Source organism: Thunnus albacares, chromosome 18 (assembly GCF_914725855.1).
Source record: "Thunnus albacares chromosome 18, fThuAlb1.1, whole genome shotgun sequence".
Classification (NCBI taxonomy): domain Eukaryota; kingdom Metazoa; phylum Chordata; class Actinopteri; order Scombriformes; family Scombridae; genus Thunnus; species Thunnus albacares.
The window spans coordinates 5,927,340-5,953,711 of record NC_058123.1 but is presented as its reverse complement, the minus strand read 5'-3'; the positions used below and the strand labels follow the sequence as shown (position 1 = coordinate 5,953,711).

The 26,372-nt window shown below is 40.1% G+C and overlaps 3 protein-coding genes across 5 annotated transcripts; 1 reads left to right on the top strand and 2 right to left on the bottom strand.

The window, feature by feature from the left end:
* Nucleotides 1-1,945: 1,945 nt before the first annotated feature.
* mzt2b (mitotic spindle organizing protein 2B) lies at nt 1,946-9,739 on the bottom strand. 3 transcript variants are annotated; one of them, XM_044334652.1, is made up of 5 exons: nt 9,623-9,739; nt 9,199-9,376; nt 7,473-7,639; nt 4,112-4,249; nt 1,946-2,394 (listed from the first exon to the last, which is right to left on the bottom strand). In XM_044334652.1, exons 2-5 carry the CDS (start codon nt 9,372-9,374, stop codon nt 2,249-2,251), a joined length of 627 nt encoding a protein of 208 aa, XP_044190587.1. In that variant the 5' UTR covers nt 9,375-9,376; nt 9,623-9,739; the 3' UTR covers nt 1,946-2,248. The 3 variants fall into 3 exon arrangements, with proteins under 3 accessions (XP_044190587.1, XP_044190586.1, XP_044190588.1); XM_044334651.1 differs by having other exon boundaries at nt 9,619-9,736; XM_044334653.1 differs by lacking the exon at nt 4,112-4,249 and having other exon boundaries at nt 9,619-9,733.
* A 785-nt stretch (nt 9,740-10,524) lies between these two features.
* Nucleotides 10,525-20,641, top strand: trim23 (tripartite motif containing 23). The gene is made up of 12 exons (XM_044334539.1): nt 10,525-10,543; nt 10,679-10,887; nt 13,139-13,301; nt 14,177-14,298; nt 14,388-14,666; nt 14,753-14,935; nt 15,033-15,248; nt 15,571-15,705; nt 15,817-15,946; nt 16,038-16,148; nt 17,970-18,094; nt 18,788-20,641. Exons 1-12 carry the CDS (start codon nt 10,525-10,527, stop codon nt 18,965-18,967), a joined length of 1,872 nt encoding a protein of 623 aa, XP_044190474.1. The 3' UTR covers nt 18,968-20,641.
* On the bottom strand, nt 19,913-26,205 carry ppwd1 (peptidylprolyl isomerase domain and WD repeat containing 1). Its single transcript, XM_044334649.1, has 11 exons — nt 25,701-26,205; nt 25,474-25,576; nt 24,830-24,933; nt 24,519-24,639; nt 23,985-24,432; nt 23,712-23,902; nt 22,785-22,974; nt 22,513-22,694; nt 22,337-22,418; nt 22,069-22,251; nt 19,913-20,929 (listed from the first exon to the last, which is right to left on the bottom strand). Exons 1-11 carry the CDS (start codon nt 25,831-25,833, stop codon nt 20,786-20,788), a joined length of 1,881 nt encoding a protein of 626 aa, XP_044190584.1. The 5' UTR covers nt 25,834-26,205; the 3' UTR covers nt 19,913-20,785.
* Nucleotides 26,206-26,372: the final 167 nt, after the last annotated feature.

Sequence of the window (26,372 nt, the reverse complement as noted above, 5' to 3'; positions counted from 1 at the left end):
CTATGAAATTCCCTCATAACAATATAAACACATCCAAAAAAAAAAAAAAAAAAAAATGCTGGGAGCGGATGCCTTTGGAAATCTAAAAGTAAGGTAAAGAGAAGGCCGACAGCCGTGGAGCTCAGATCCACACTGACCCCTGTAGGTCACATGAGGAAGCTGCAGTCCAGGGCGGCAAGTTGGGAGAGGAAATAAATTCCCAGCCGTTTACCTTTGTCAAACACATTTAGGTTCCTCCAAGCAAAACAGTGGAAAGCGACCAACAGCTGGCGAGTATTTATTTTTGGAAGTGGAGTCAGAGGGGTGTCTGGGCTTCCTTGATCATGAACCAAACTACCATTACCCATGACCACTGATAACAGTAGGAATCGTAAACAAGCTAATCACCGAGGGCCTATTTGTATTCTCATTTGTGTTTGCATGTGCTGATGTGCAAAAGGGGGGAGGGAGGGAGGAGGAGGAGGAGGGAGCAAAGAGCAGAAAAACAGGCGAGGGTGGCGGCGGCACGCGGGCGGGCGGGTGGGTGGGAGGGTGGGGACGAGGAGGGACAGGGAACGAGAAGGTGGGGTGTGTGCGAAAGGGTTAAGTTCCCTCCCTGGTTGCATGCTGCTTTCCCTTGCTCTGTCAAGCCCCATTAAACCTGCTACACCACAGCAATATGGTGCCATCAATTACAGGCATGCTGCCATCAATGCAGAGCGCAGAGGAGAGGAGAGGAGAGGCAGGAACACATAAACAGGACAAACGGCCACATAAAAGACCCGCAGCTACATAAAGCCCCTGCAGCCCGCCTCATGGACACACACACACACACACACACACACACACACACTTCTCTCTGCTGTATCACCTATGAGGTATACCATCATTCTGTCTGTGAATGAGTGGGTGCTTTGTTTCAAATACACAGAGGAGGGGAGGAAAAAAAAAAAAAATACAAAATGCATGCACATTCACTTTCATTCATGATACCGAGCCGATTTGCTGAAAAACATTCGGGGCGCACGTGGCGACGACCTTAATTGCTGTGTGCTTCTACTGCCCCCGTGTGATGGAAGTAAAACAATTCACAACAATAGAAAGGTATAATGAGCATCCACTTCCAAACTTTTCCACACCGTATACATGACCTACATTCCTTCTCACAGTCACATGACAGATTTTTTTTTTTTTTTTTTTTTTAAAAATGGGGAAAAAAAAAAAAAAAAAAAAATCAATAAGACCATGACAGAGTAAGATCAATATCTGCAAGCATTCTTGAAAGTGACACTTGCAAAATCTATGATGCATCTCCGTCACAGAGTAACACGCGTTCATCAAGGTTCCGTACTGTACTGTATTGTATTATCAGCCATTCACTGCACTCATTCAGCGCCACACAAAGAAGAAGGGCAAAACCGACACTATACAAACACAGAAGGAAGATAATCTGACTTTTACTGTTGTATGACTGTAAAGATTCGTGTGTGTGTGTGTGTGTGTGTAATATCGAGTGAAATGGCTTGACTGAGATTCTTTGTGCAAGGCAGAAAATAACAGAAATATTTTTTAAAAAAATAATAAAATATTAGGATGTTGACCTTGTTATCAAGCAGATCCGGTATCCGCCGTGATGTGACTGATCCACGTTAAATACCGTTTACTGTGTCACAGCAGGACAGCGGCTGAGTCAGAGCTGAAACAATTAGTTGATTAATCAGTCAGTCAATAGAAAGATAAATAATTGGCAATGAAAAACCCCCAAAAAAACAGACAAATTTGTAAGTATGTCGATTTATTAAAGATGAATCGTTATATAAAAAGTTGCGGGTTGGACACAGACATTTAAATTCTTCAGTAGAAAATAAAAAACAAAAATCTTTTCTGTCATTCTCAATTGTCTGAATATCACACGACAACTTACTAACAGTAACAACCGTGACGACGAGAATGAGGAGACACTTACTTACATTATGTTGGATATTTTAAAAGGACTTGTTTACCCACATTACAAAAGAAATATTTCCTCACTTACACTTGCAGGTGTTTTATATTATAAGAGTTTAAGATATCCGTTTCCTCTCACAGGCTTCAGTGTGAACAAGTTCTGTAGATCGTTGCTGGAAAGACAAGTTGAATTTTTCCACACTAAAACATTTGTAATTTAGGTGAACCGACCCTTTAAAATAGGTAAGACATTAAAGCATACACATAAATTAAATGTAACAAAAACTACATATTTACAGACGGTCTCGCGCTGACTCGGGTCTTATGTGGAGTTGATCTGTGAGGAGGAACTGCTGCTGCCAGAGCTCTTGGTCTTCTGACCTCTGGTGGCGCTGGACTGCCGCTGCACTCGCTGGCTGGAAGCTTCTCTGCTCTTGTCGGCGTGACTCGCTCCGGCTTTACTGCGCACTGCCGACACACATACACATAACGAAACACATGTTAACGATTGGAGACGTCAGAGTTATTATAATTAGTTGCTTCATATGTTCCAAGCAGCATGATAAAGATGGAAAAGGGCGATGCATGACGAGGAAAAGATAAAAAATGAAAAGTTGCATTTCACACAGAATAGAGAGAAAATTCCTATTTCTTACCTTCTTTTAATTACAGTTAATAACAATGAACATTAACACTGCACACTTGATTATCACAAGAACCAGAAATGGATCAGAAAATACTTTTAGCAGCTTTGAATGGTGATGATTCTTTGTCTTTCTGAAGATTTAAAGCGTGACTGTTACTTCTAGAGGAAGAAATAAATTCTTCCTCTTACAAATAAAACCTTTGATTCATAACATCATCAGATCAATAATCGATATTGCTGTGTAACTGATGTTATTCTGCCTATAGCAACGATTAGTTGATTAGTTGATTGATGAAAATTAATAAGCAACTATGTTGATAACAGAATAATCGTTTCAGTAATTTTTTCAAGCGAAACACCAAAGATTCTCTGGTTCCTGCTTCTTAATTGTGAAGATTTGCTGTTTTTCTTTGACATATTTAATATCTTAAGATTCTGGACTGTTGTTCGGACAAAACAAGCAAATTGAAAGCATCAACGTGAGCTCTATGCAGTGGTAGCAGCTAAACTTACACATCTACACATAATATGTAAAGTCAAGCAGGTTTGGTATCTTATTACCATTGAGAATAATGTTTTTCTATGTGAATAAAAGCTCCAATGCATGAAAATATTATAGCGTCATGTAATAAAAACTCAAACATTATTATTAAGAGCTGATGGGACACATGTTAGGGTTCAAACCTGTCTCACACAAACTCTGGACTGAAACAACCAATCATTAACGAGTACCAGTGAGAATCTTCAATTAAGATGCTGCCAGTTTTACCAGTATTCATGTTTTTAGTTCTGTATGACAAAATGTTATCTGACATCATTGCTGAGTGGCTGCATGTATCAAATCATTTCAGTTCTTAGCTTAACATTTTGTAAAAACTGCTCCCACACTTTTCTCTGCTTTATTTGTCAATGTTTTGCTAAAAGCAAAGACTTTGACCAGTTAGCTTACCTTCCAGTTATGTTTTATACTGCAGCAGAACGAAAACACAACTATTAATCCTCAATACTGTATGTTAATGTGCAGCAATAATATCCTGAAAATAGCACCTAAACAGTGCATATTATATTAGCTTTGTCAACTACTTCCCCAGCAGGTTATTACATCTAACATGTGTCAAAACTCCTGCTTACATTGAAAATTAAACAGTAGAAATTACATTTTGCACGTTCACAGCTCACAATTGTCTGTTTTCTGTTCTGTCTGTGAGGAGGAACCACGATAAAATATTTTAGGAATTTGTGAATCGATTGAGAATATTAGAAAATAATAAAAAAAATCAATTGTGCAGTGAACATGTCCACTTGATTATGACAACATTCAAGGGCAGGCTCCGTCTTTCTATGGTTCTACACGCATGCATGTACACACACACATGCATACACACACACACTACCAATCGGCATAATCGTGAAATGAGGAAAGCATGTCGTTTTAGCACAATCCCGCTCCGTCTTACGAGTAAACACACACACCATTATTATAAGAAAAGCAAGCTAGAGGACAGATGGAGGTGTAGGACAAAGTGCACCACAGGGAACCTTGAGAGTGAGGAGAGCTAGCGTCTTGGGGGCCGTAGACAACAATCTTAGTGTTGACCCTTGTAGCTCTGGGGCCAGACGCTGCGGGGGGAGCTGCGGGAAGCTTAGGGCTCTTTCCAGAAACCAAAGAGTCCTCTTCTTCAGGAAACAAGAGGCACAGAAAAGTAGATTTCAAGGAGGAGGGGAGGAGGGTGGAGGGGAGGGGGAGGTAGAAAAGAAATTAGAAAGCACCAGGACATGCACAGAGTGAAGTTTTTTTTTTTTTTACTGTATATCCTTGCTCTTCAGTTCACCTCCATTTAAGCAGTAAAACCTCGCTACGGGGTGGAGTGAAGAAGGGATTTGGTTAGTGAGGTACCTCTGCTACAGTATGGATGCCGCTTAAATGGAGGAATGTTAAATATTTCGCATGCTCGAAAAAGAGGAAGTTAGAAGCCGAGGGCATGGGAAGAATAACCAGAGCGAAGTGAAAGGCGAAGTCAGTCAAAGAAAAGATTTCTGAAAGTTGTGGCCTTTTTCCACACTTTTGCTAAGTAAAAGCTGGGAGTTTGTGTGGCGCGGACCTTGAGCTCTTAACACTTTCCTTCAGGAGACACACACACACACACGCACGCACACACACACACACACACACTCTCTCTCCAGCACAAATCTAGTGGTGACCTCATCAGATACGCACCTTCATTAAACAGTGTTTCTGTTTGACACGGTTTGTGTTATTTCAGCAGCACTTTAACTCCCAACAGTTAATGGTTTATAAGACTGTAATGTGGTTGTAAGCAGATATAAGACCAGTATGATGGAAGTGATGATGGTCCAACTATCCAACTGAGGTAAATAACTGGATGCTGGTATATAAACAGATACTGAAAACAAGTAGTCGATTAATCGATTAGTCGATCGACAGAAAAATAGTATAATTATTTTGATAATCAATAATTTGTTTCAGTCGTTTAAAAAAAAAAAGTCAAAAATTACTATTTTCAGGTGTTTTATACGACAAATGATTCACATATTAATTGAGAATATAATCTGTAGATTAAATTCTAAATGAATGACAATGTAGTAAATAAATATTGTTGTAATAATGTAAAATATGTCTTCATAGTGCCCTTATATCTGCTTATAACTACATTATAATGTGTTAAAATCCCTTTATTAAAGTAAATGTGTCTGCTTATTAAAGCTAAATAGGGGAATTTAAAGTGTTACAGTTATTTCTACTGTTTCCCACGGCATTTGACCTTTGACCTTTGAGATAACAGCTGGAATTCACTGGGGTGTTAAATAATAAAGGTTGAACATAGAGAGACGAGGTTCTCCAGGTAAGTAAAGTTCTTTTACCATATTAATGCAAATGTTACATGTCAAATAAAATAAAATACAATATAAAAGACACAAAAAAACAGCGTATAGCTCCTTTAAAGTTACTACATCAACTATATTGGTGTTAATGCTGGATTTTATTCTCATGTTTTTTGAAAATTATTTAATTTATTAGAGCCGCAACAATTAGTTGATTAATCAATTGGATTTTTTTTTAAAGCAAAAATAAAGCAAAAAATAGCTGGTTTCAGCTGCTCAGATGTGAAAATGTAAAATTTTCCTTTGTTGCACATGATGCTTGACTGAATATCTTTGGGTTTTGGATGAAACAAGACATCATGTAGGGAACATTAACAGAACAATATGATGTGAACATGACATCTGACACATCACAGCAGAGGAAGCACAGGTGTAATCAATAACATTAACGATGATGACGTTCCACTTGGTTTTCCTTGTTCTGTGCTCCTGTACCGAGCAGAATGTCTCACTGGGAACTGAGTTATCGTTAATGTTATTGATTACACCTTTGCTTTCTTGAAATCTGTTGTACACAGATACAAAAAGTCTAAAGACACTTGATCCCCCGAGCTTTAAAATGATCCAGAGATGACACATCCTGTTTCTTGGTATCTCTCTTCAGATGTGATATTAGCAGTTTATGTGAAACAATCCAAAACCCAAAAGTATTCAATTTATATATATAAAAACACAGAAAAGCATTCAAGAAGCTGGAACCAGCAAATTTTGGGCATTTTTTGCTTAAAAAATGATTGAAACAATTAATCAAAGCATTAAAATTCACTCCATAGCGCCTGTGACATCGTAACATTGAGATCTGTGATTTTTTTTCACGGGTTTCCACCTGGTTTCCACATATAGATCTACAAAAAGGCTCCGCCGACACGTCCTTGTCTTTATAATGTTATAGAAGCCATAAGATTGTGTTGTGACAGAGATCCTGAACCAGCGTGCATTGTGACGAGTGACAAAGACATTGTGAGATCAAGGTTTTTGCCAGTGAATAACAGAACCTTCCCATTTTCCGGGGGGCTGACTGACTGGGTTGCAGCGATTTTTCCACATATGAATTTTTGCTCATATAAGTTTGACGACTGTTGTTTATTCTTATAACGTTGCTGTGTGGGTTGAAGTGTGGCGCATTTTCTCTTGTGTTGTGAAAGCTGAGTATTATCCAGTGAAGGTTCTGTTTTGTTGTCAGACTCTGAATGTTGACTCAAGAAGTAGATGAAGAGAAATGTTTTCTTTATCAAACTGACCTTAAGTTACTTCCTCTTCTTTCAGGTAGACTGAGATGTATTTCTCAATGAATGTTTTGATTGTGTGGCATAATTATATATTAATTTCATGTACACCTCAGTAAAAATGTGATTATACGTTATAATCTGTTGACGCTAGGTTGTGGATCACATTCTCATTATAAAATTGATTTTGAGTTACTTCCTCTTCTTTTAGAGTGTATTCTACATCTTATTGAACATTTGGCATCATTACAGTTATTCATTTCATATTATGTACAAATAAGTAAAAAAAAACAGAGAGAGAGAGAGAGAGAGAGAGAGAGAGAGCAGCTGTGGTCGAGTGAGCTAGAGAGTGAATGAAGAAAGGGAGCACTGGTAGTGAGAAAACCGGTGAATCAGATCAATAAAACGTTATTTTCTGATTGTTTCACAGCGGTTACCTTCTAGAGCACAAATAAACACGCCCACACCCCTCCCCCCCATACCTCCGCTCAACGCTGCATCGCCTAATTTGGTCTGAATACGGCCTTACTTGATTTTTCTGCAACACATGCCACACATTTGGTACCAAACTGAAGAGGAAGTTCTGTTTTTTAAAATGAAAACAACTCGTGAACTCTCTGTTTTTGAGATAGAGCTGTTTGTTTGGATCGAGTAGGAAAATGCTCATTTCAGCGAAGGGTTTCTCAGTGAACCGCAGCAACTTTCTAGAAATCCACCGGGGTCTAGAGAGTTCACCGTTATTGTTCATGTCACCATCTTCAGACACTAACCTCTGGCTTCTGTCGGCGCTGTGGTGATGCTAGTTGTGTGGGAGACGGTTGAAGACTCGCCGCCACCGCCACCGCTTTCGACAACCCTCTGGCCTGCACACATGGCCTTGAGAGTCTGGAAGACCGCTTGAGGAGCCACGTTCATCTTCAACAGGTCCACTATGATCCTGGGAGGACAATAAGAGGACCGAGAGACCTTTAAAAATCAGGGTTTCCTTCACTACAGTCACGTGTCTGCTGGTTATCATTACACTGAGTTGGATCTTTTTATTTATTTATTTATTTTTATCGGTGCAATATAACATAACAAACGACATGATGACATAAGACAAGACAGTTGGACAATGTCAGAACATACAAGCATTAATACAGGACAGCAAAACAGTTTAGGACATGCAGCTGCCTGTATCTTAACTAGACTGCAGTTCTTAAACAGCTTCACTGGCTCTCTTCTCATTATAGAACAGATTTCAAAAATTTACTTCTGGTCTACAAAGCACTAAATGACCCGGCTCCTCAATATATATCTGACATGCTTCCACTTTATCAACCACGCAGAGCTCTCAGGTCCCAGGACGGCCTTCTTCTCCAAGTTCCCAGAGTTAATTCCAAAACAGGCGACAGAGCATTTAATGCTTAATCTGTTCCCAAAGTCTGAAACAGGCTGCCAGCTGATCTATGATTTGCATGAACACTGTCCTGTTTTAAGAAGAAACTTAAGACATTTTTTATTTTGTTTAGCTTTTAATAGGTCTATGTGCGTATGTGTGCGTGTGTATCTATGTCCTAACCAGATTCTTACTGTTTTATTGTTTGTATCACTTTGTAAAGGACTTTGAATTGCTTCTGTGTGATATTGTGCTCTACAAATAAACTAATAGTCATAACGATTGCAATTATGCTCATCATCGCCATTTATTTATTAATTTGGATCCCCATTATCCACTACAAACTACTCTTCCTGGGATCAACACATTACTAGTTACACATTAGTAAAAGGGAACAAAAACAACAACAACAAACAAGCAAACTACAAATAGGGTCGGACTGATACTGGATTTTTGGGTCTGATGCTGATACCGATATTAGGGACTAAAAAAACTCTGATATCAATATATCAACCGATAATCTTATATATACAGAATATTTACATAAACACATTTTTTTGCCGTGATTCCTAAAATGCGGTTATCAAACACTTGTGACAAAGATATGTGATGGAGGCATGATATTTTACAGTTTAACAATAAACTTTATTGTATAAAATGACATCAGTGCACTAAAACAGTAAACTTCACTGGGAATTTAATAATTATAAATAACTATAAATTTAGAAAAAAACAAAAACACATGTATGCATATATTAAATTTGCATTAAGAAAAAGTATACATAATACATAAAATGCCTATATGACGTTAAAAATATATTGCTGCATATCAGTAATCATATACACTAATACCGATATATCTGTGATAGGCCAATATTATCAGCTGACCAATGTATGGGTCGGGCTCTAACGACAAATATAAAAAAAACAATAGAATTACTAATAATGATAATAACCACAATGACAAGTATCCATATTATATCTTAAATAGTCAGTAAAACGTTTAATACAGCCTAAAAATGATAGTAGGAGAAAATTAAATCACATCATCAATGGCGGTCTTTATGCCGATCATAAATAACTATGATCAGCATAATAATAATGATGATTACACTTACTTGAAGACCTCCTGATCCACAGTGATGCCTGCAGCCTGAGTGAGCTCAAACAGCTCACTTTCTTCAGCACTGAGTACCTTTTTCTTCTTTATAGCATATTTCTGCACGTTACCGGAGACCACCAGGGCTGGTGAGTCAGGGGCGGAGGGCAGCGTCTGTTGTGCTTGTTGAGACATCACTGATGGGAAGGATGAATAAAGACGAATAAGGAGAAAAATAAAACAAACAAACCAGTGAATCTGCAGAAATAAGGTTGTATAAGGTTCCAACAGTGAGCTGCCTCCTGCTGCTCAGAATGAAAATATGAGGTCATTTATTTCGCTTCGTCTCCAAATATTAGCGACAAACATGTGACCAACAGACTCAAAACTGAAGGACACACCAAACAACTGTTTAATTAAAGTGGGAAAAAATACCTACCGACCGGTAAATTAGCGGTAATGAGCGCGTAGAGTAGCTACAGTTTAACACCACAACAGTCGCTCTCACTTTGGGCAGGCGAGGCGCGCTAAAAAATACGTCATCATGTTCAGACAAACCGTGCCGCCTTATGGGACTTGTAGTCATCACGTATTTTTTACACTTGAATCAGAATCAGAAACAGGTTTATTGCCAAGAAGGTTTGCACCAGTGAAGGAAGAAAAACTCAGATTATTTGTAATGAAATGTAAATCATGAAAATATATCTGCATGCCTAAATGTATTCAAGTATTTATTGAAACTTCATATTTTAAATAATTTTTAAAGCATACAAATGTAAATGTACTTTTAAGGTTTTCTTTTTGTTGCATTTTGTTTCCTATCATGACATTGCTTTCTGTTTTCTCTCTTGCAGTTATATATAAAATAAAATTAAGCACCAAAATGTTGTTGAAATTCTAATATCTGTTTTGAAATCAGTCTTGTCTTATCATTTACAGTCAAACTCTAAATATTTAACTGGAGTTATGCTGATTTAGATTCACTCAGGCCAAGCTTGTTGTATAGAAAATACTAGGGAACTCTTTTGCAACAGTGTCACAACCCAAAATGGGTGGTAGACATGTTAGGTTTAGGGGAAATATTTGTTTGAAATAATGCGTGTTATCACACTGTTCATTTTTATCTTCAAAAGCTCCCTTGCTACAATATTATGACTTTATTGTTGTTTGAAAAACACTAACTCAAGTAAAGTACAAGTACCTTAAAATTGTACTTAAGTACAGTACCTGAGTAAACGTACTTAGTTACTTTCCACCACTGGTTATGATGTATTCATAAGATAAGGTAAATTGTTGTGCCTGTTGTTTTTGTACAAAGTTATATATCGACTTTGTGGCATTACGCATGCGCCTCAGAGAAGGAAGTAGTTGAAATCACAATGTTTCTTGCTAACAGTGAAAAGCGGCGCCTTAAAATTGTGTTATATTGTGAGTATCGTATAAAGACACTAAAACTTTTACCACGATAATGAAATTCAGTCTATTGACGCGACAATGAGATGAAAGAGCGGCGTTGCTATTGTTTGCTAACAGGTCTGACAGAGCGAAACCGGAAGTGCGTGCGGGATTTCTCTCTCGCGCCTGCGCAGTCTTCTACGGCTCCGCTGTCGTCTGGAGAATGGCCGCAGGAATAAACAAGCAGGGCGCCGTAGCGACGATGGAGCCCTGTATCCGACACGGGAGAGGGGCCAGCGGAAACACGGTTAAGGTTGTAATATTGTCTCTAAAATCAACAGCTAGACTTTGCTCCCGGTGATTGTGCTGTTTGGTTAGTTTGCACGAAGCATCGACAGCAGGCTTTGCCTTCGTGGCTTCTGATTTTGGGTGAAAGCTGCTGCGTTGGCGTCAGTGGCGGTGGATGCTAGTCATCTAGATCCGATAAGAGCTATGTTTAAAAGTTGATTATTGTGTGCTTATTTCTGTAATCCCTTCGCTAGATTTATGCAAAAATCGCACGGCTGGTGTTTACCTGCAGCGTGCTAACAGCGCCGGATGGTTCACCCTCGGTATTTGGCGTCTGCACAGGCTGTCGATGCCATTTAGGTTCAGTCTGCAGCTCCCTTCGCTTATAACATGATCAATTTTAAAAGTGGCTGCGCACTTTGAATGCACGTTTCAACCCACTTCTTTTCACTAGTGTTAAATAAACATATTTCTTAAAAGAGCACAGTCAGGATCATAAACTAAGCAGTGTTAACCATCTGAAATACTATGAGTCAAGGTCAGAATAACAATCTGTTTTGTTAGGATGCAGCATAGAAAGAATGTGTCTTGCTCCCACAACATAGAAGAATAAAACATAGAACAAAAGTAAGGCAGCAATAAATAATGAGATAAACAAACTAATGTTACAATTAAATCAAACATTTAAAATCTATATACAGAATAGTATCATAATAGTTGTGAAACGGGATATAAAACTTGCAATGAAATGAAAGCAAATATGGACAAAGAAATGAAGTGTATGCAATATATGAAGGTGACAAGTGCAAAATTTAAATATGGCGTGTGCAATAACTAATTAGAATTATGTAACAGTGGAGGTCGAATGCAGTACACAATGTTAAGTCCAGTGTGATGAAATATATGAAAGAGACCAGTGCAGGGATGTGAGATGTAAAGTCCAGTTTGATAACAGAACAGGTCAGCTGTTCAGTAGGTTCCTGTGTCTGCTGCTGGTGGAGGTTTTTATGGATCTCGGTCTCTTTCCTGAGGGAAGAAGTTAAAAGAGTCTGTGTCCAGGATGGGATGGGTTGGAGCTGTGATAACGCTTGCACGCGTCGGGCCCTGGAGGAGTGCAGCTGGGTTTGCAGCCGATGGTGTCATCAGCTGAGGGAATGATGTGCTGCAGCCTCTGAATGTCCTGTTTGGTTGCAAACACTGAAGGATGATGTGAGGATGGACTGGACGATGGTAGCAAAGAACTGGGTCGAGCATCTTCAGCTGCCTCAGGAGGAACATCCTCTGTTGGGTCTTCTTGGTTATGCGGTTTATGTTGATGTTCCATTTGAGATCCTTGTAGATGATGGTGCAGAGGAACTTAAATGACTCCACTCTCATGAAGTCTGTTGTCAACTCTACTGTCTTAATGATGTTTAGCTCCAGGCTGTTATGGTTGCACCAGGATGTTAGCCGCGCCACTTCCTGTCTGTACGCAGACTCGCCCCCATCCCGAATCAGACGGTTGTGTCATCTGCAAACTTGAGGAGCTTGTGGAGGTGCGGTCATTCGTGTACAGACAGTAGAGGAGAAGGGAGAGCTCGCAGTCCTGTGGTGCTCTGGTGTTGATGGTCAGAGGGGCGGCGGTGTGCTTTCCCAGTGTCACGCGCTGCTCCCTGTCTGTCAAGAAGTTAGTGCTCCACAGACAGAGAGGCTCGAGAGCTCGATGTGGAGGAGCTCTGGCACAATCGTGTTAAATGCCAAGTTAAAGTCAACAAACAGGATCTTGGCGCAGGATCCCCGGCTGTGCAGATGCTGGAGGATGAAGCGCAGGCCTACGTTGACTGTGTCATCCACAGACCTGTTAGCCCAGCATGCTAACTGCATGGGGTCCATCAGGAGGTCATTGATTGATTTTTACGTGGGACAGGATGAGTCTTTCAAAAACCTTCACCGCCACAGGGGTCAGAGCGGTGGGCCTGTAGTCGCTGAGCTCTGTAATCCTCTGCTTTTTGGGGTCAGGGACTATGCTGGAGGATTTGAAGCAGGCAGGGACTGTGCAGAGTTGTAGTGACTGGTTGAAGATGTGACAGCTAAGGTCTTTGACCCGTCTTAACAGCCAAGCTATTAATGAATTCCCTCACAGTAAACTGTATGAATAAAGCTGATTATCTCACATCGAGATACGCAGTGACTCTTAATCTAATTGACCCTTCATTATTCTCTCTGGGCTCTTCCAGACCAGAAACCACACAGAAGATGTGGTCTAGCAGTTAATCGTGTCGCACATTCATTCACAGGTACTGGAGTGTGGTGTGTGCGAGGACGTCTTCTCTCTCCAAGGGGACAAGGTCCCTCGTCTTTTGCTCTGTGGTCACACGGTGTGCCACGACTGTCTTACCCGGTTGCCACTGCATGGCCGAGCGGTCCGCTGCCCCTTCGACAGACAGGTCACTGAGCTGGGTGAGTAAAGGGGCGACTGTTACTACGGTAGCATACAAAAATATTAATCGCCTGTCTTATTTGTATGGGGTTTTTTTTGCATTTTTAGATGTCTTTCTGTATGAATTGGGTTGTCTACAAGCTTTAAGTATAAATCAGACAAGCTATGAGAGCGACAGTGATACAGCAGATATACAGGCGTATCTTACCATGATGACATGTTTTTTTTTTTAGGACTACAGACTGACACATGACATGAAAAAGTATTTGTAGCGCATCCTCCAATGACTCATCATCATACCAAATATCTCAGGTCAAACTGACGAGGCAGAAAAAAAATCCTAGAGCCAACAAAGAACTTTACAACAACATCCAGGAAACGTTGTATTCATGGCAAAGTAGCAAAAGCAGAAATTGCAGCTCCCCTATAAAAAAAAAAGAACGCTCAATGAAAGTTGATTAAAAGGCAGCTACAGTAGATGATCCTGGCTTGTTTAACAGTCGAGGCAGCTGGTGTTTTTCTGCATCAGGAGCTGAATGATTTGTCATCACTAACTGAAGCATGAAGCTGTTTAAATTCCTCTCTGAATGAAGGAATTTCACAGAGAAATGTCAGGTAATCCTCACAAGGCAGAAACTTACTGTATTATCAGTCTATCGCCGGTTTGATGAGACCATTGTATTGCATTGAACAAATGAGATACAATGCAGGGTAGAGAATAGCAAAAAATTTAAAATTCTTACAGAAAACATTCTTATTGTTGCCGTAACTGGTGATCCAGTCGACTCTGAGGAGGTGATTTTTCTTTTTATCTGGTAGTTTTCTGTTTTTTTTCTCTATTTTTCTCTGTCATTGTGTCTTAAAGTGTTATCTTTTCTATTTCAAATGCCTTTAGGAGACTCTGGAGTTTGGGGTCTAAAGAAAAACTTTGCTCTGCTTGAGTTGTTGGAGCGACTCCAGAATGGAGCCACCAACCAGTCGGGAATGGCGGAGGATGCCCTGAAAGGCATGGGAGAAGTAAGGCGACTGTTTTTTTAGGCTTTAAAGGATGTATAACCCTCCTGCTTCCTGCACTTTTTTTATCCATATTTCTTCTTTTCATCTAGTGTATAATCCGGTGCGATGAGGACGAGAGCCACACGGCCTCCATGTACTGTACCGTGTGTGCCACCCACCTGTGCGGCGAGTGCTCCCAGCTCACCCACTCCACCCGCACGCTGGCCAAACACCGTCGGGTGCCGCTGGCTGACAAGCCTCACGAGAAGACCCTGTGCCCGCAACACCAGGTCCACGCCATCGAGTTCGTCTGCCTGGAGGAGGCCTGTCAGTCCGGGCCTCTCATGTGTTGCGTGTGTAAGGAGTACGGCAAGCACCAGGGACATAAGGTAGCTGAAAACAAAGTTATTGATATCAACTTCTAAAAAAAAAAAAACAGAGACATGCTCATGTAATTCCCCAACTTCCTTTTCAGCATGCAGTTCTTGAGACCGAAGCTAATCAGATCCGTGCGTCTATTCTGGACATGGCCCACTGCATCCGCACCTTCACAGACGAAGTATCCGAGTACTCGAGGAAGCTTGTGGGCATCGTGCAGCAGATCGAAGGCGGAGAACAGATAGTAGAGGACGGGGTGGGCATGGCGCACACTGAACATGTGAGATTTCTCATACTGTCAGACTTCTTCTCATCTAAAACATGAAGCTTTTCGTCAACAACTTATCTTCTCCGTGTCTCTTCTCTCTCTCCGTCAGGTCCCTGGCACGGCGGAGAGCGCTCGCTCCTGCGTCCGAGCTTACTTCGCAGACCTCCACGAGACTCTGTGTCGGCAGGAGGAGATGGCGTTGAGCGTGGTGGACGCTCACGTCAGGGAGAGGCTGATCTGGCTGAGGCAGCAGCAGGAGGACATGACCATCCTGCTGTCTCAAGTCTCCACCGCCTGCCTGCACTGTGAGAAGACACTTCAACAGGTAGGAGATACGATAAAAACACGCTAGCCATGTCCCGAATCCACACTACAGACTTAATTATAAGCAGGTTTTGAGTATTTATTGTGTCCCCTCTCCACTCAAAAATGTGTTTATTGTTACTGCACTTGGATATTTGAGCTTCGCTGTGCAGAATGATGTATGTGCAGAGTTTGAAACAGTATTACGGAGCCAATCGTGGTCCAATATTCAACTTATACGAGTGTGATGTAGACACTGGAAGCCTTATTATTCAAAGCAGAGTATTTTATATATGTTTAAAACATGTCCGGTGGGGATCTCCTAACTGTTTTTCCTGCTGCAGGATGACTGCAGAGTCGTGTTGGCAAAGCAGGAGATCAACTGTTTGCTGGAGACGCTTCAGAAGCAGCAGCACCAGTTCACCGAGCTGGCAGATCACATTCAGCTGGACGCCGGCATCCCCGTCACCTTCACTAAAGTACACAATGTCCCTCATAGTCATACCCAGAGATTTGCATTTATCAGCCAATAAACCCACATTGAGTTCGAGTTTCCATTATGTAACAATCCTGTGAAAATGTGTTTCCAGGATAACCGGGTCCACATTGGCCCAAAGATGGAGATCCGAGTTGTGACTCTTGGGCTGGATGGAGCTGGAAAAACCACCATCCTCTTCAAGCTGAAGCAAGATGAGTTCATGCAGCCCATCCCAACTATTGGTGTGTTAACTTATCACATCATGACCTGATTTTCATCCACAAGAATACAAATCTCTTTGTATAAATCTTTTTTTTTTTTTTTTTTTTCAAGGTTTCAATGTGGAGACGGTTGAATATAAGAATCTGAAATTCACTATCTGGGACGTGGGAGGAAAACATAAGCTCAGACCTCTTTGGAAACACTATTATCTCAACACTCAAGGTAAAGTCTGAGCTTTACATGCTTTGAATATATTGTTTGAGATTGTTTAGATTTTGTATTGATATTTTAAACACACCCGCAGCATTTTAGCATTTAAAGATCCCTGTTGACTTTTGATATTTTGTTGGGCTGGAAACGTCTGCTTTGTAAAGCGCAGTTATTTTAAATGTGCTGCAGAACAAGCAACAATACTCAGTTTCACCTTGAATCATTTGTAGTCAAGTACGAGACTTCTGTTGCCATGAGAAAGAGTCACTGAGCTTACAAAGCACAAAAATACAACACCAACTGTATTCAGTGAGATAAATATGCTGTTAATAACTGCAACACTGGAGAGATATAATATGAAGATGCAATATCACATAATAACCTTTAAAAGTTTACTGACTGACACATTAACACCTTTCAGTGAATGATACTTTCAGGTTCCTTTTCATTATAGAGCCGCTATACTTGGTGAGAACAACTTGTTTTGCTTTGTGCTCTCTGAGGCAAACATGTTGTGTATGATGTAACTCAGCTGCTGCAGCTTCAATCATAATAAAAATCATCAGAGTCACTGTGTAAACACAGAAACATTTCCTGTTGGCAGACAAACCTTCTCTGATGGTAACAAGGCAGTTCTGTTTTTTTTTTGGTTTTTTTGTTTATGTTTTTCTTACACAAAAATATATTTCTCAGTAATTTCGCTGTGACGAAACATCTATTTTTACCAATAAGTTATGGACTGTATGACCAGTTTAGTAAAACAGACATAAAAACTTTAATGGTGTCCAAAAATAAAGTTATTAAATGCACCATTTTAGGCAAATCCTTCATATTGAATTCAAATGAGTTAATAATTACAGTTTACAGCTTGTTTTTGTTATTTTAAAATTCTCTTTTGACACAATTTAACACAATTATTTGAAGATTTTGCAGCACTACAGTACATATCTATCACTGACTGGTGGCTTTACTGTACATGTACAGTATATGTTTAAGGGTATTTCAGAATCTACATGTGATAATCATTGACTGTATATAAAGAGTCTATGGTGTTAATGTATTGTTTATAAATGTATTGCTTGTTAATTTATGGATAGAAATTAGATTGGTTTTACTTAATTTTATGGTTTTAGACAACTCTTTATGATTCTTATTAGCAATTCTAGTCATGTTTTTATGTATATTAATATACATATTTTGTGGTATTTGCTTTACGTTGTTAGTCTGCAAGTCAAACCCTTACCTGCCAAAGAGATTATTAATCTCAGTGAAGCTTTCTCCATTAAACACAGATTAAATATGATAGAATATATTAAAATAAAAAGTGTCTACAGCCATGCTAGCGGTGGTGAAGCTGTACTGAGGAAGTGCTTTGCATGGAGCTAAATGCTAACTTCAGCATGCTAACATGTTCTAAATGACAATGCTAACATGCTGACGATTAGCAGGTATTATGTTTATCGTGTTACCTTAACCTGTTAGCATGCTAATTTGCTAAGTAGCACTAAGCATAAAGAACAGCTGAAGCTGATAGGAATGTCATTAGCTTTGCTTGTGTTTGGTTATAAAAGAAAGTATCGAACAAATGAAAAAAGGGACCTTCAGTGTTTGTAGCAAATGTCACAGAAAACTATCAAATAGTTGTCAAGATATTTCATTTTTGAAGCACAAATGTCAACCTCATGGTGGCGCTAGAGGTAAAGTCACAGGATCACCAAACTCTGCAGGATTCATCCTCTGAGGGCCATGAATAACCAAATTCTGTCACCATCCATAAAGTCACACTGCTAGCATGACTAAAGCTAAAGCTCTCTTCTCTAACTCTTCCTGCAGCGGTGGTGTTTGTGATTGACAGCTGCCACAGGGACAGACTGATGGAGGCGCACAGCGAGCTGGCAAAACTACTGACGGAGAAGGAGCTGAGAGATGCCTTGTTGCTCATCTTTGCAAACAAACAGGTACTAGAATAATGTCCTATAACTGCAATGAGTGGTCGATTATTTGATTGACACAAAATTAATCAACTGTTTTCATAATGAAATAATATTTTTTTGTAATTTTTTAAGCAAATATGGCAAAAAAATTGTTGGATTTAGCTTCTCAAATGTCAGGATTTAAAGGTCAGGTTCACAATTTTCCAAATCTGTCTTAAAACAACAGTCAGGAGCACAAATTAAACATTAAAACAGCCTTTTCTTGCTATAATCATTCCTCCTGTTCATACTGACCATTAGAAAATCCCCTGAAATCCCCTATAATGCATTTACAAAAATGTATTGAAAAGCTTCAGCGTTAATACATTAACGCGTTGTTACTATACTTCCACCTGCAGCTCAACAGGGAAACACTGTCCGAGGAAACACAAAGAGGGAATTTGATGCTAAAAAGACTGTAAATGTGTCAGATATCCACTTGATATGACTAACTCAGACTGCTGAAGCCTCATATAAGCTTCATATCATCTTTAAATGCATTTTTTAGTCTGACAAAATAATTGTCAGACTAATCATTAGTTCCAGCCCTAAACTGCAGACTCTCTCACACACAATATCACATCATCTCACTCTGAATTCCTGTAAAATATAAACTCGTTTTAGCTCAGACACAGATGAGCGTCAGTTTGCATGTTTTTTGTTTTTTTTGCTGTGCAGGACGTTCCCGGTGTCGTGTCTGTGGAGGAGATGACGGAGCTGCTGAGTCTACACAAGCTGTGCTGTGGGAGGAGCTGGCACATTCAGGGCTGTGACGCCCGCAGCGGTATGGGCCTCCACGAGGGGCTGGACTGGCTCTCCAGACAGCTGGTGGCTGCCGGCGTCCTGGACGTAGCCTAAATATCTCTCCCCCACCCGGCTACACCATCGCTATTTTGGTTCACATTGACTCTCTCTCCCCCTAGCGGCTGACCCGAACCCCGGCCTCTGAGTCTTGTTCATCTGCTGTGACTTCCAAACTTTCCAGACTGCGGCTTTGAGCCAGCTCTCCTCATTTTTCCTTCTTTGTGCACCATTGTGGGCAAAAAGCAAAGAAACAAAGGTATAAATACTTTCTCTAGCTTCACTAAGTGAGAACATGGAAACTTAAAAAAAAAAAAAAACCTTTTTGAGTCTGTCCTAACAGTCACATTAACCTCCTAAGAAATAAACTGTTCACCTTAAACTTCAGTTAAGACTACATGCTCCCATGCTGCTTCACTCCTAAGGCAGCTTACACCGTCTAACACGTCGCTTACTTTAGTTTTTCTTTGTTTTAACCCTTTCAGGAGATAAACTGTGTATCTGCCACCTGTAGCTAGTTGATTTAGGTGCAGTCACATGTTAAAACTGCTCCCTGACAAGAGCGAACTCTTTATCTTGTACCTTCTATCTCACCTGCTATTCAATCATAACCACCACCGTATGTGACTAATCTTAACTGAATGCAAGGTAGTCTTTATGTAATAATAACATCATTTATTTACCCTTTTGTTGATTCAGTAGACTCGGGGCGACACATCTGATAATCCAGAGAAATACCTACAGTTTCCTTTTTTAGCTAAATCCAGTATATTTACAGCTAAGTGAGACCGGAACAGAAACTATACAGTTACAAGGAACCCAGACAGATTCTCTCACTTTGCCTTGACATGTAATGTAAGCAATAGCAGTCGATGTTTCATGTGGTCTTTTAAAAGTTACGTGTGCAAGTTTTTTTTCCCCTTTTATTTTTATGTGTTTAAAAAAACAACCTATTTAATGCCACAGCTGGTCTTGAAATGGCGCACCGGTTTAAAGTTTTTCTTTGGTTTGAATGTGTTTTCTGTTACAGAACAAAGTGTTTACTGAATTTATTTATGAGCGGGAACGTGGACGTTACCTTTTTTTTGATACGAGGCTGAGAAATTCGGAGAGTTTTGATGCACCGCCTCCGTTTTTTTTTTTTTTTTTTCGTGTGTGGAGTGTCTTGCACGCAGAATTCGTCAAACGCCCTCGTCTGCTGCCTCACTACCAGTTTTCATTTGGAAGCAAATGAACTGAATCTGCTGTTTCTTAGTATTAACCTCACTGCAAAAAAAATATATAAATAAATATTTAAAAAAAAATAAATCTTGTGACAATATTCCTATTTAAAACATCTCACAAGTCCTGTTTATCTTGTCTGGAGTGCTTATGAGATGGTACACCTTTAATCCACAGCCTTCAGTAATGATGTAATGTGAAACTTTAGTGAAACATTAAACCTAACACTGACACTCTTGTTATGGAGGAACCATCGTTTTGATTTCTTTATTCATTGCTATGTAATGTTTACTACTTGTATCTATGTATAAAAAATACAAATTTAAAAAAAAAACAAAAAAAAACGCACGTGTGAAAAGCCTTTCCGTATAGTTTGTGAGAACATTTCCATCCGTTTTTTGAAAACGTAGAAGCACAAAGCTCCTCAAAACCTTTGTTACCAGTGGACTTGATAATGGCTTTTGTAAATTATTCATAATGTGATGCTGTAAAATAAACTAATTGACCTTATTTGTCTTGTTTGTAGCATTTTTTTTTTTTTAAAGTTATGGACAACATAACATTGGATTTCTTTGTCGCTCAAATCTTTCTTTAATATCTTCAGGTAGAAAAAAAAATTCATCACTGTACAGGACATGATAAAAGACAAACAGATCACTTTATGGTGATGTTGATGATGCTGATGTCTTCGTACGGTTTGTCAGTCTTGGGGTTAACTTTGACGTTGGAGATCCTCTGGACGACCTCCATGCCTTTCGCGCACCTTCCGAATACGGTGTGCTTGTTGTCGAGCCAAGGCTGGAGGAGAGAAAATAAATAAATAAAACAGCACAGAAATTAAAATCATAAAAAGATGTTTCAAGCATGAGTCATGTTGTGTTGGCGTTGAAATATGACAGGACTATTAAAGAGAGATCTGCTGAGTTATGTAATGTGGAACTTAGTGTTTTTCCTGTTTTACCAGATTTGCAACATGCGAGCTGTGACTCGCGACTTCATTTCCCTTCGATTGTGTCATATTTAAACTTGTCAAAACAGACGCTATGAGTGAGCGTGCAGAATGAGAGGACTGTAGGACTTGCAAATTTATCTACAAATGACAAATCATTTGAGAACTGCGTGTCAGCAGTGATCACAGCTGTTTTTGTGAAATAGGCCACTGCTGCACGAGAGAGAGGCTTAAGTAAAAAAAAATAAGAGGGAAGTGCTTTCTGATCCCTTACAGAAAAAGCAGTTAAACAGTTAAATCTGAGCTCTTCACTGTGTTTCATGGTTTACTGAAAAGATTAGGGGGCATAAGAGATGATAATTATGTGACCAATGTATTATAAAAAGGTATTAATAAATCAGAACAGTGGGTGCATTTAGTTTCTCTGTGTGCATACAGTATGTAAACCTGCATGCACTGCTGTTTTTTGGCCACTTGGGGGCAGAAGCGAGCTGTAAACACAACACTGACGTCACCTTTTCCGTTGCATATGATGAACTTGTCAACAAACAGCAGCTTATTTATACATCCAGATTTAGAGCGACATTATCATTCATTTGGAGTTGTTTTTTCTGTCCACCTGGTGAATTCAAGTCCAATATTCACCTTCCTTTTAGCTCTATTTTTGCTCTCTAACGACTCCTGAGGGAAATATCTGGCTCTTTAGCTGTTAAATGCTCCACTATGTTCACCAGCTAGATGATATATTTGTCTGGGTGCTGTTTGGCTTTGGGCAGGTGAGTTTATCAGACCTTTAATGTGAAAACAGCAGCCTGTTGTGGCTGTAAATGACGCTATGAGAGCAGTGAGAGAAATGTTACCAGGTCAGATTGGCGTCTTGACTATTTTAACTTATTCAAACGTGAGAGTGACACGTAAAATTCCCAGCACATTAATGAAGCTCGTGTCTGAAAGGAAAATTGGGGAAAATCTAATTAAAACAACTTACAGTGGGTACAACAGTCATAAAAAACTGTGAGCCGTTGGTTCCGGCACCGGCGTTCGCCATACTGAGCGTGTACGGACGGTCGTGTCTCAGCGTGGCGTGGAACTCGTCCTCGAACTCTCCTCCCCAGATGCTCTCTCCTCCCATGCCTGTGCCTGTAGGATCTCCTGTCTGAATCATAAAACCCTGAACACAACGGACACAAAGATTAGCTTAGTAACGAGTCAGATATCTGATTATTTATTGACAGGATACACTTGAGAAGATTTACCTTAATGACTCTGTGGAATATGTGGCCGTTGTAGTAGCCGTTCCTGCTGTGAACGCAGAAGTTCTCCACCGTTTTTGGGCATCTGGAAAAACAAAAAGAGCAAAGAGCTGTTTATTCTTTGTAAAGTGTAAATGGTTCTTCCAATCAAAACCGTGGTGTTCACGCTGGAAACTTACTCTACAGGGAAGAGCTTGATGTGGATATCTCCCATGGTGGTGTGGATGATGGCGCTGTCAGACACTCTCTTGGGTCCCTCGGCCTGCGTGGCGGCCATCACCTCCTCCTTCGACGGCTTCTCGTTAAAGATATCTCTGTCCGAGTCTGCGCTCTTCGTATCCTCCGGTTCCCTCTTCGAGAACTACGGAAAGAGAAAAAAAAGCCTTAAAAGACCGAAAAAGAGCAAATGTAGCGACGTCGTCTTGAACCGAACGTCGGGTTGTTGTCTCACCATGTAGAAGCGGTTCTTCTTGAACGCCGTGCAGAATATGGTGGGGTCCGCCTCTACGTTCTGTAAGGCGGGGTTGTCAGATGCCTTCATCTCCACAGTGGGTGCCACTTGCATGGCCTTCGCGACTCCCTGGAACAGACCCAGCTGGACCACACGGATGTTCTCCAGCTTCCCGAGGATCCGCACACATCTGGGAAAGAAGAGCCGGAAAAGTTTTAATTTATATTTCATGTCCCAATGATGCACTGACAGTTTGGGAATCCTGCGGAGAGTTTTTATTGTCTGACCAAAGAGTACAACAGCTCAAATGAACTGCGTCCAACAATTTCTGTAATTATCTGAAATGGACAATCCAACATTCACGCCCACTTCACACATTGGGTTTGAGCTTCTCTCAAGTTCTCTATTTTTGTAAGTTATACAAATATTTCTGTCATCTTTTGTGTGAAATGCCGAGTGCAAGACTATGAATTCCAGGTGAGACTGTGTGAAAATGTGAATTATTATCCCCATATTTAAACAATGGTCGCATCTTGCTCCTCTCTACAACAGCCAGCTTTTCGAGTGTGTCAGTTTGGAACAATTTTGCTTTCAAACATGGTCTGATGACACATCATACAAACTAATTCTTTTTTAACACAACCTAGCCCTAAGTTGCATACTGGACCACAACAAAAAAAAAAAAAAAAGGCCTTCTAGTCCCCGTTCACTCAAACATCTAAGTGAAGAAACAAAAAGCAAAACATATTTCTGGAGGGTTTGAATAAAGTTTAAGTTTGCCATTTCACACAGAAAATGTCATATATTTAATGAGTGTGACTATTTAAACTGTCATCTACTAACTAAACGGATCATGAGACGAGATGTATCACAATCTGGATCAGCTCAGTTAGACAATAATCTGGGAAACACCTTCATCTAACATACCTGTTGGTCTCTACATTGATGACCTTGATGCCCAGCATGGTCCCATACAGGACAAAATGTCCGGTCTCATCAAAGATGATGTTAGTCAAACGGATACCGTCCACCTTCTCCAGTTCTCTCTCCACAGCCATCCGCCTCCCAAACTCCATGTCGGGCAGCTGCTGCCTCATCTGCTGCAACTCTGTGAACATCTAATACACGAAGCGGTTGTGATGAGCGTGTGAATTAGCGATATCAGTAAAGATCAAGGCTGCAAGACGTGTGAGAACTTACTGTTAATGATTCATCGAACACCCTCATCAGTTTTCCCGTTAAGAAGCGGAAGATCCTGACTTTCCTGTCGGAGGCGATGGTAGCCATTTTTTTCCCATCTGGTGAAAACGCCAGGCTGGTGGGATAGGTTTTGTGTTTTGCAAATTCATACAAGTCTGTGTCTGTTTTGTATTCCCATTGCACTTGTTTTGGGAATCTGAATTCACTTGGGAGGCCAGTCCAGTATTCCAGCATTCCCGCTTTGTCAGCGGAGACGATGACTCTGAATTTGGGATTCAGGCGGATTTGGGACAGCGGCGAGGAGTGCATCTTGTCGAAGACGTGGAGGGGCTCGTTGCTCCCTCGTCCATCGTAGACGAAGATCTTCCCTGTGGATTTTTCTGAGCAGGCCACTGTGGAAATAGCATCGCCGGGATTGTAGATCCATTCGCTCTGACCCGGGTGAAAGCTACACAGAGAAATCATGTTACAGTATGAAAGAGTATAAAACTGTACAAACGTTTCTGTCCTTCATTTTTACTTATTCAGACCCACCCCAACTTCAGCATATTGATCATGTCAAAGTTGACGACATCAAATACTTTCATGGCTTGATCATCACCAACAGAACACAAAAGGGCCCCTTCAGCGCTGACGGCAATGCTTTCTATCACACCTGCAGAAAATACAAGAACAACGTCAGTACTCATTGTACCATAAAAACATATTATAATGATTATAGAATCCAATGTACAAACACAAAATTAAATGCAGGGATATCATTCCGTCTTTTTCCTTTCCATGTAATATAAATAATTTAATATATTTTTAAGTGATAACTTTTAAGAGATAAATTCAACGCGTACCGAGGTGACTTCGAAAGTGTTTGACAAACTCTATTCCCTCATCCTCCTTCTTCTTCCAAAACTTGACATGTCCGTCCTGGCTAGCTGTAAGAATGAAGTCTGTCCTGAAAAGGGCAATAATTGCTTTCATTAGAAACAAAGCCAGAGGTAAAAGAAGAAATAAAGTAATTCTATTTGCTTCATTATGTTAAGATGCATTTGTCAAGTCTGCCTTAAAGCAATATTCAGGTGCCCAAATGCAATGTGCAAAATGTATTTAAAATGTATCTGAAGCTTATATGAGGCTTCAGCAATCTGAGTTAGTCATATCAAGTGGATATCTGACACATTTACAATCTTTTCAGCATCAAATTCCCTCTTTGTGTCTCCTCGGACAATGTTTCCCTGTTGAGCTGCAGGTGGAAGTATAATAACAAAAAGAGGGACTTTGGCACTAAAAAGCTTCATATTAGCTTCAGATAAACTTTTAAAAACATTTTTGGACATTGTAAGTGCATTATGAGGGGATCTTTTAATGGTCAGTATGAACAGTTCAAATGATTATGGCAAGAAAACCCTATCTATATGTTCATTTGGGCACCTGAGTACACTTAGTACACTTAGCTGTCCTACAGGGAGTCACATTACACTTCATTATCACTTACTTGGAACAAACTAAATGTGTAATAACGTCTCTGTGCATGTAGCTCCGTTCATACATGGCAGCTGAAGGGAGGTTGTCCAGATAAACACGTTCAAACTCCAAAACTGAGAAACAAAACAAAAACATACAGTTAGCGGGAACTTTGGTTAGCATTAGTTAGCATTGTTTAGCAAGAAGAGTCGTACATAAACGAAAATGTGTCGAAGTCAATAACTACCAGACACCAACCTTTCCTTTTCTTGGTCTTTGTAGCCTCGCTTGGCATGGGTCCGACCCATTCATCCTCTTCTCCGTTTCCATCTTCAGCCTGGTCATCTTCTGCTTTTCGCTTTAGCTCCACATTGTTTTCAGCCGCCGCCATTTTTTCACCGAACTTCCGTGTTGTCCTTTCTCGTTTACGGTACTTCCGATCGCCGCCCGGACGATTGAAATGTTTTTTTTTTTTTCGGGTTGAGAGAGTCAATTTAAACACAACTCTTCAACTATTATTATTTTGAGACGTTAGTTGATCTAATACTAACATATTATTTATTTTAAGGCATTAAACGAGCTGTCGAATAGCTATAAACACAGCCGCAACAACTTTCACCACTGAAAAAAATATTTTTTCCGCCCGCAGGATGAATATAAGTCTCTACATTGTGACAGCAGATTACTTTACGTTTTTGATAACGTCCGTATCATGTTTAAACCATTGAGGTTGAATTATTCACCCCAAGTTATCTGTAATGGATGAAACATAGATTTTTGTTTTTGACGGTTGGTTATCTTGGGACACTCGGGTCAAACCAAAAGTCAACATTAGGGGAGTCTACGATTTTGATGGATATTGCTGTCTTCACCAGCACACTTTCACGTTGAATTAATTATTACATAAATTTAACTTCATAACCAAGTAAT

Bases quoted from the DNA above. Each gene is read 5' to 3' on its own strand.
- trim23 (XM_044334539.1), top strand. The intron at 14,936-15,032 runs GTGAGATTTCTC...TCTCTCCGTCAG, and splicing joins GCATGGCGCACACTGAACAT to GTCCCTGGCACGGCGGAGAG. The intron at 15,706-15,816 runs GTACACAATGTC...ATGTGTTTCCAG, and splicing joins TCCCCGTCACCTTCACTAAA to GATAACCGGGTCCACATTGG.
- mzt2b (XM_044334652.1), bottom strand. From the start codon at position 9,374: ATGTCTCAACAAGCACAACAGACGCTGCCCTCCGCCCCTGACTCACCA. The intron at 7,640-9,198 runs GTAAGTGTAATC...TTGTCCTCCCAG, and splicing joins GTGGATCAGGAGGTCTTCAA to GATCATAGTGGACCTGTTGA. The intron at 2,395-4,111 runs GTTCCCTGTGGT...GTGTGTCGGCAG, and splicing joins TAGCTCTCCTCACTCTCAAG to TGCGCAGTAAAGCCGGAGCG.
- ppwd1 (XM_044334649.1), bottom strand. From the start codon at position 25,833: ATGGCGGCGGCTGAAAACAATGTGGAGCTAAAGCGAAAAGCAGAAGAT. The intron at 22,695-22,784 runs GTGAGACAACAA...CTCTTTCCGTAG, and splicing joins AGAAGAACCGCTTCTACATG to TTCTCGAAGAGGGAACCGGA. The intron at 22,252-22,336 runs GTAAATCTTCTC...CGTTGTGTTCAG, and splicing joins TATTCCACAGAGTCATTAAG to GGTTTTATGATTCAGACAGG.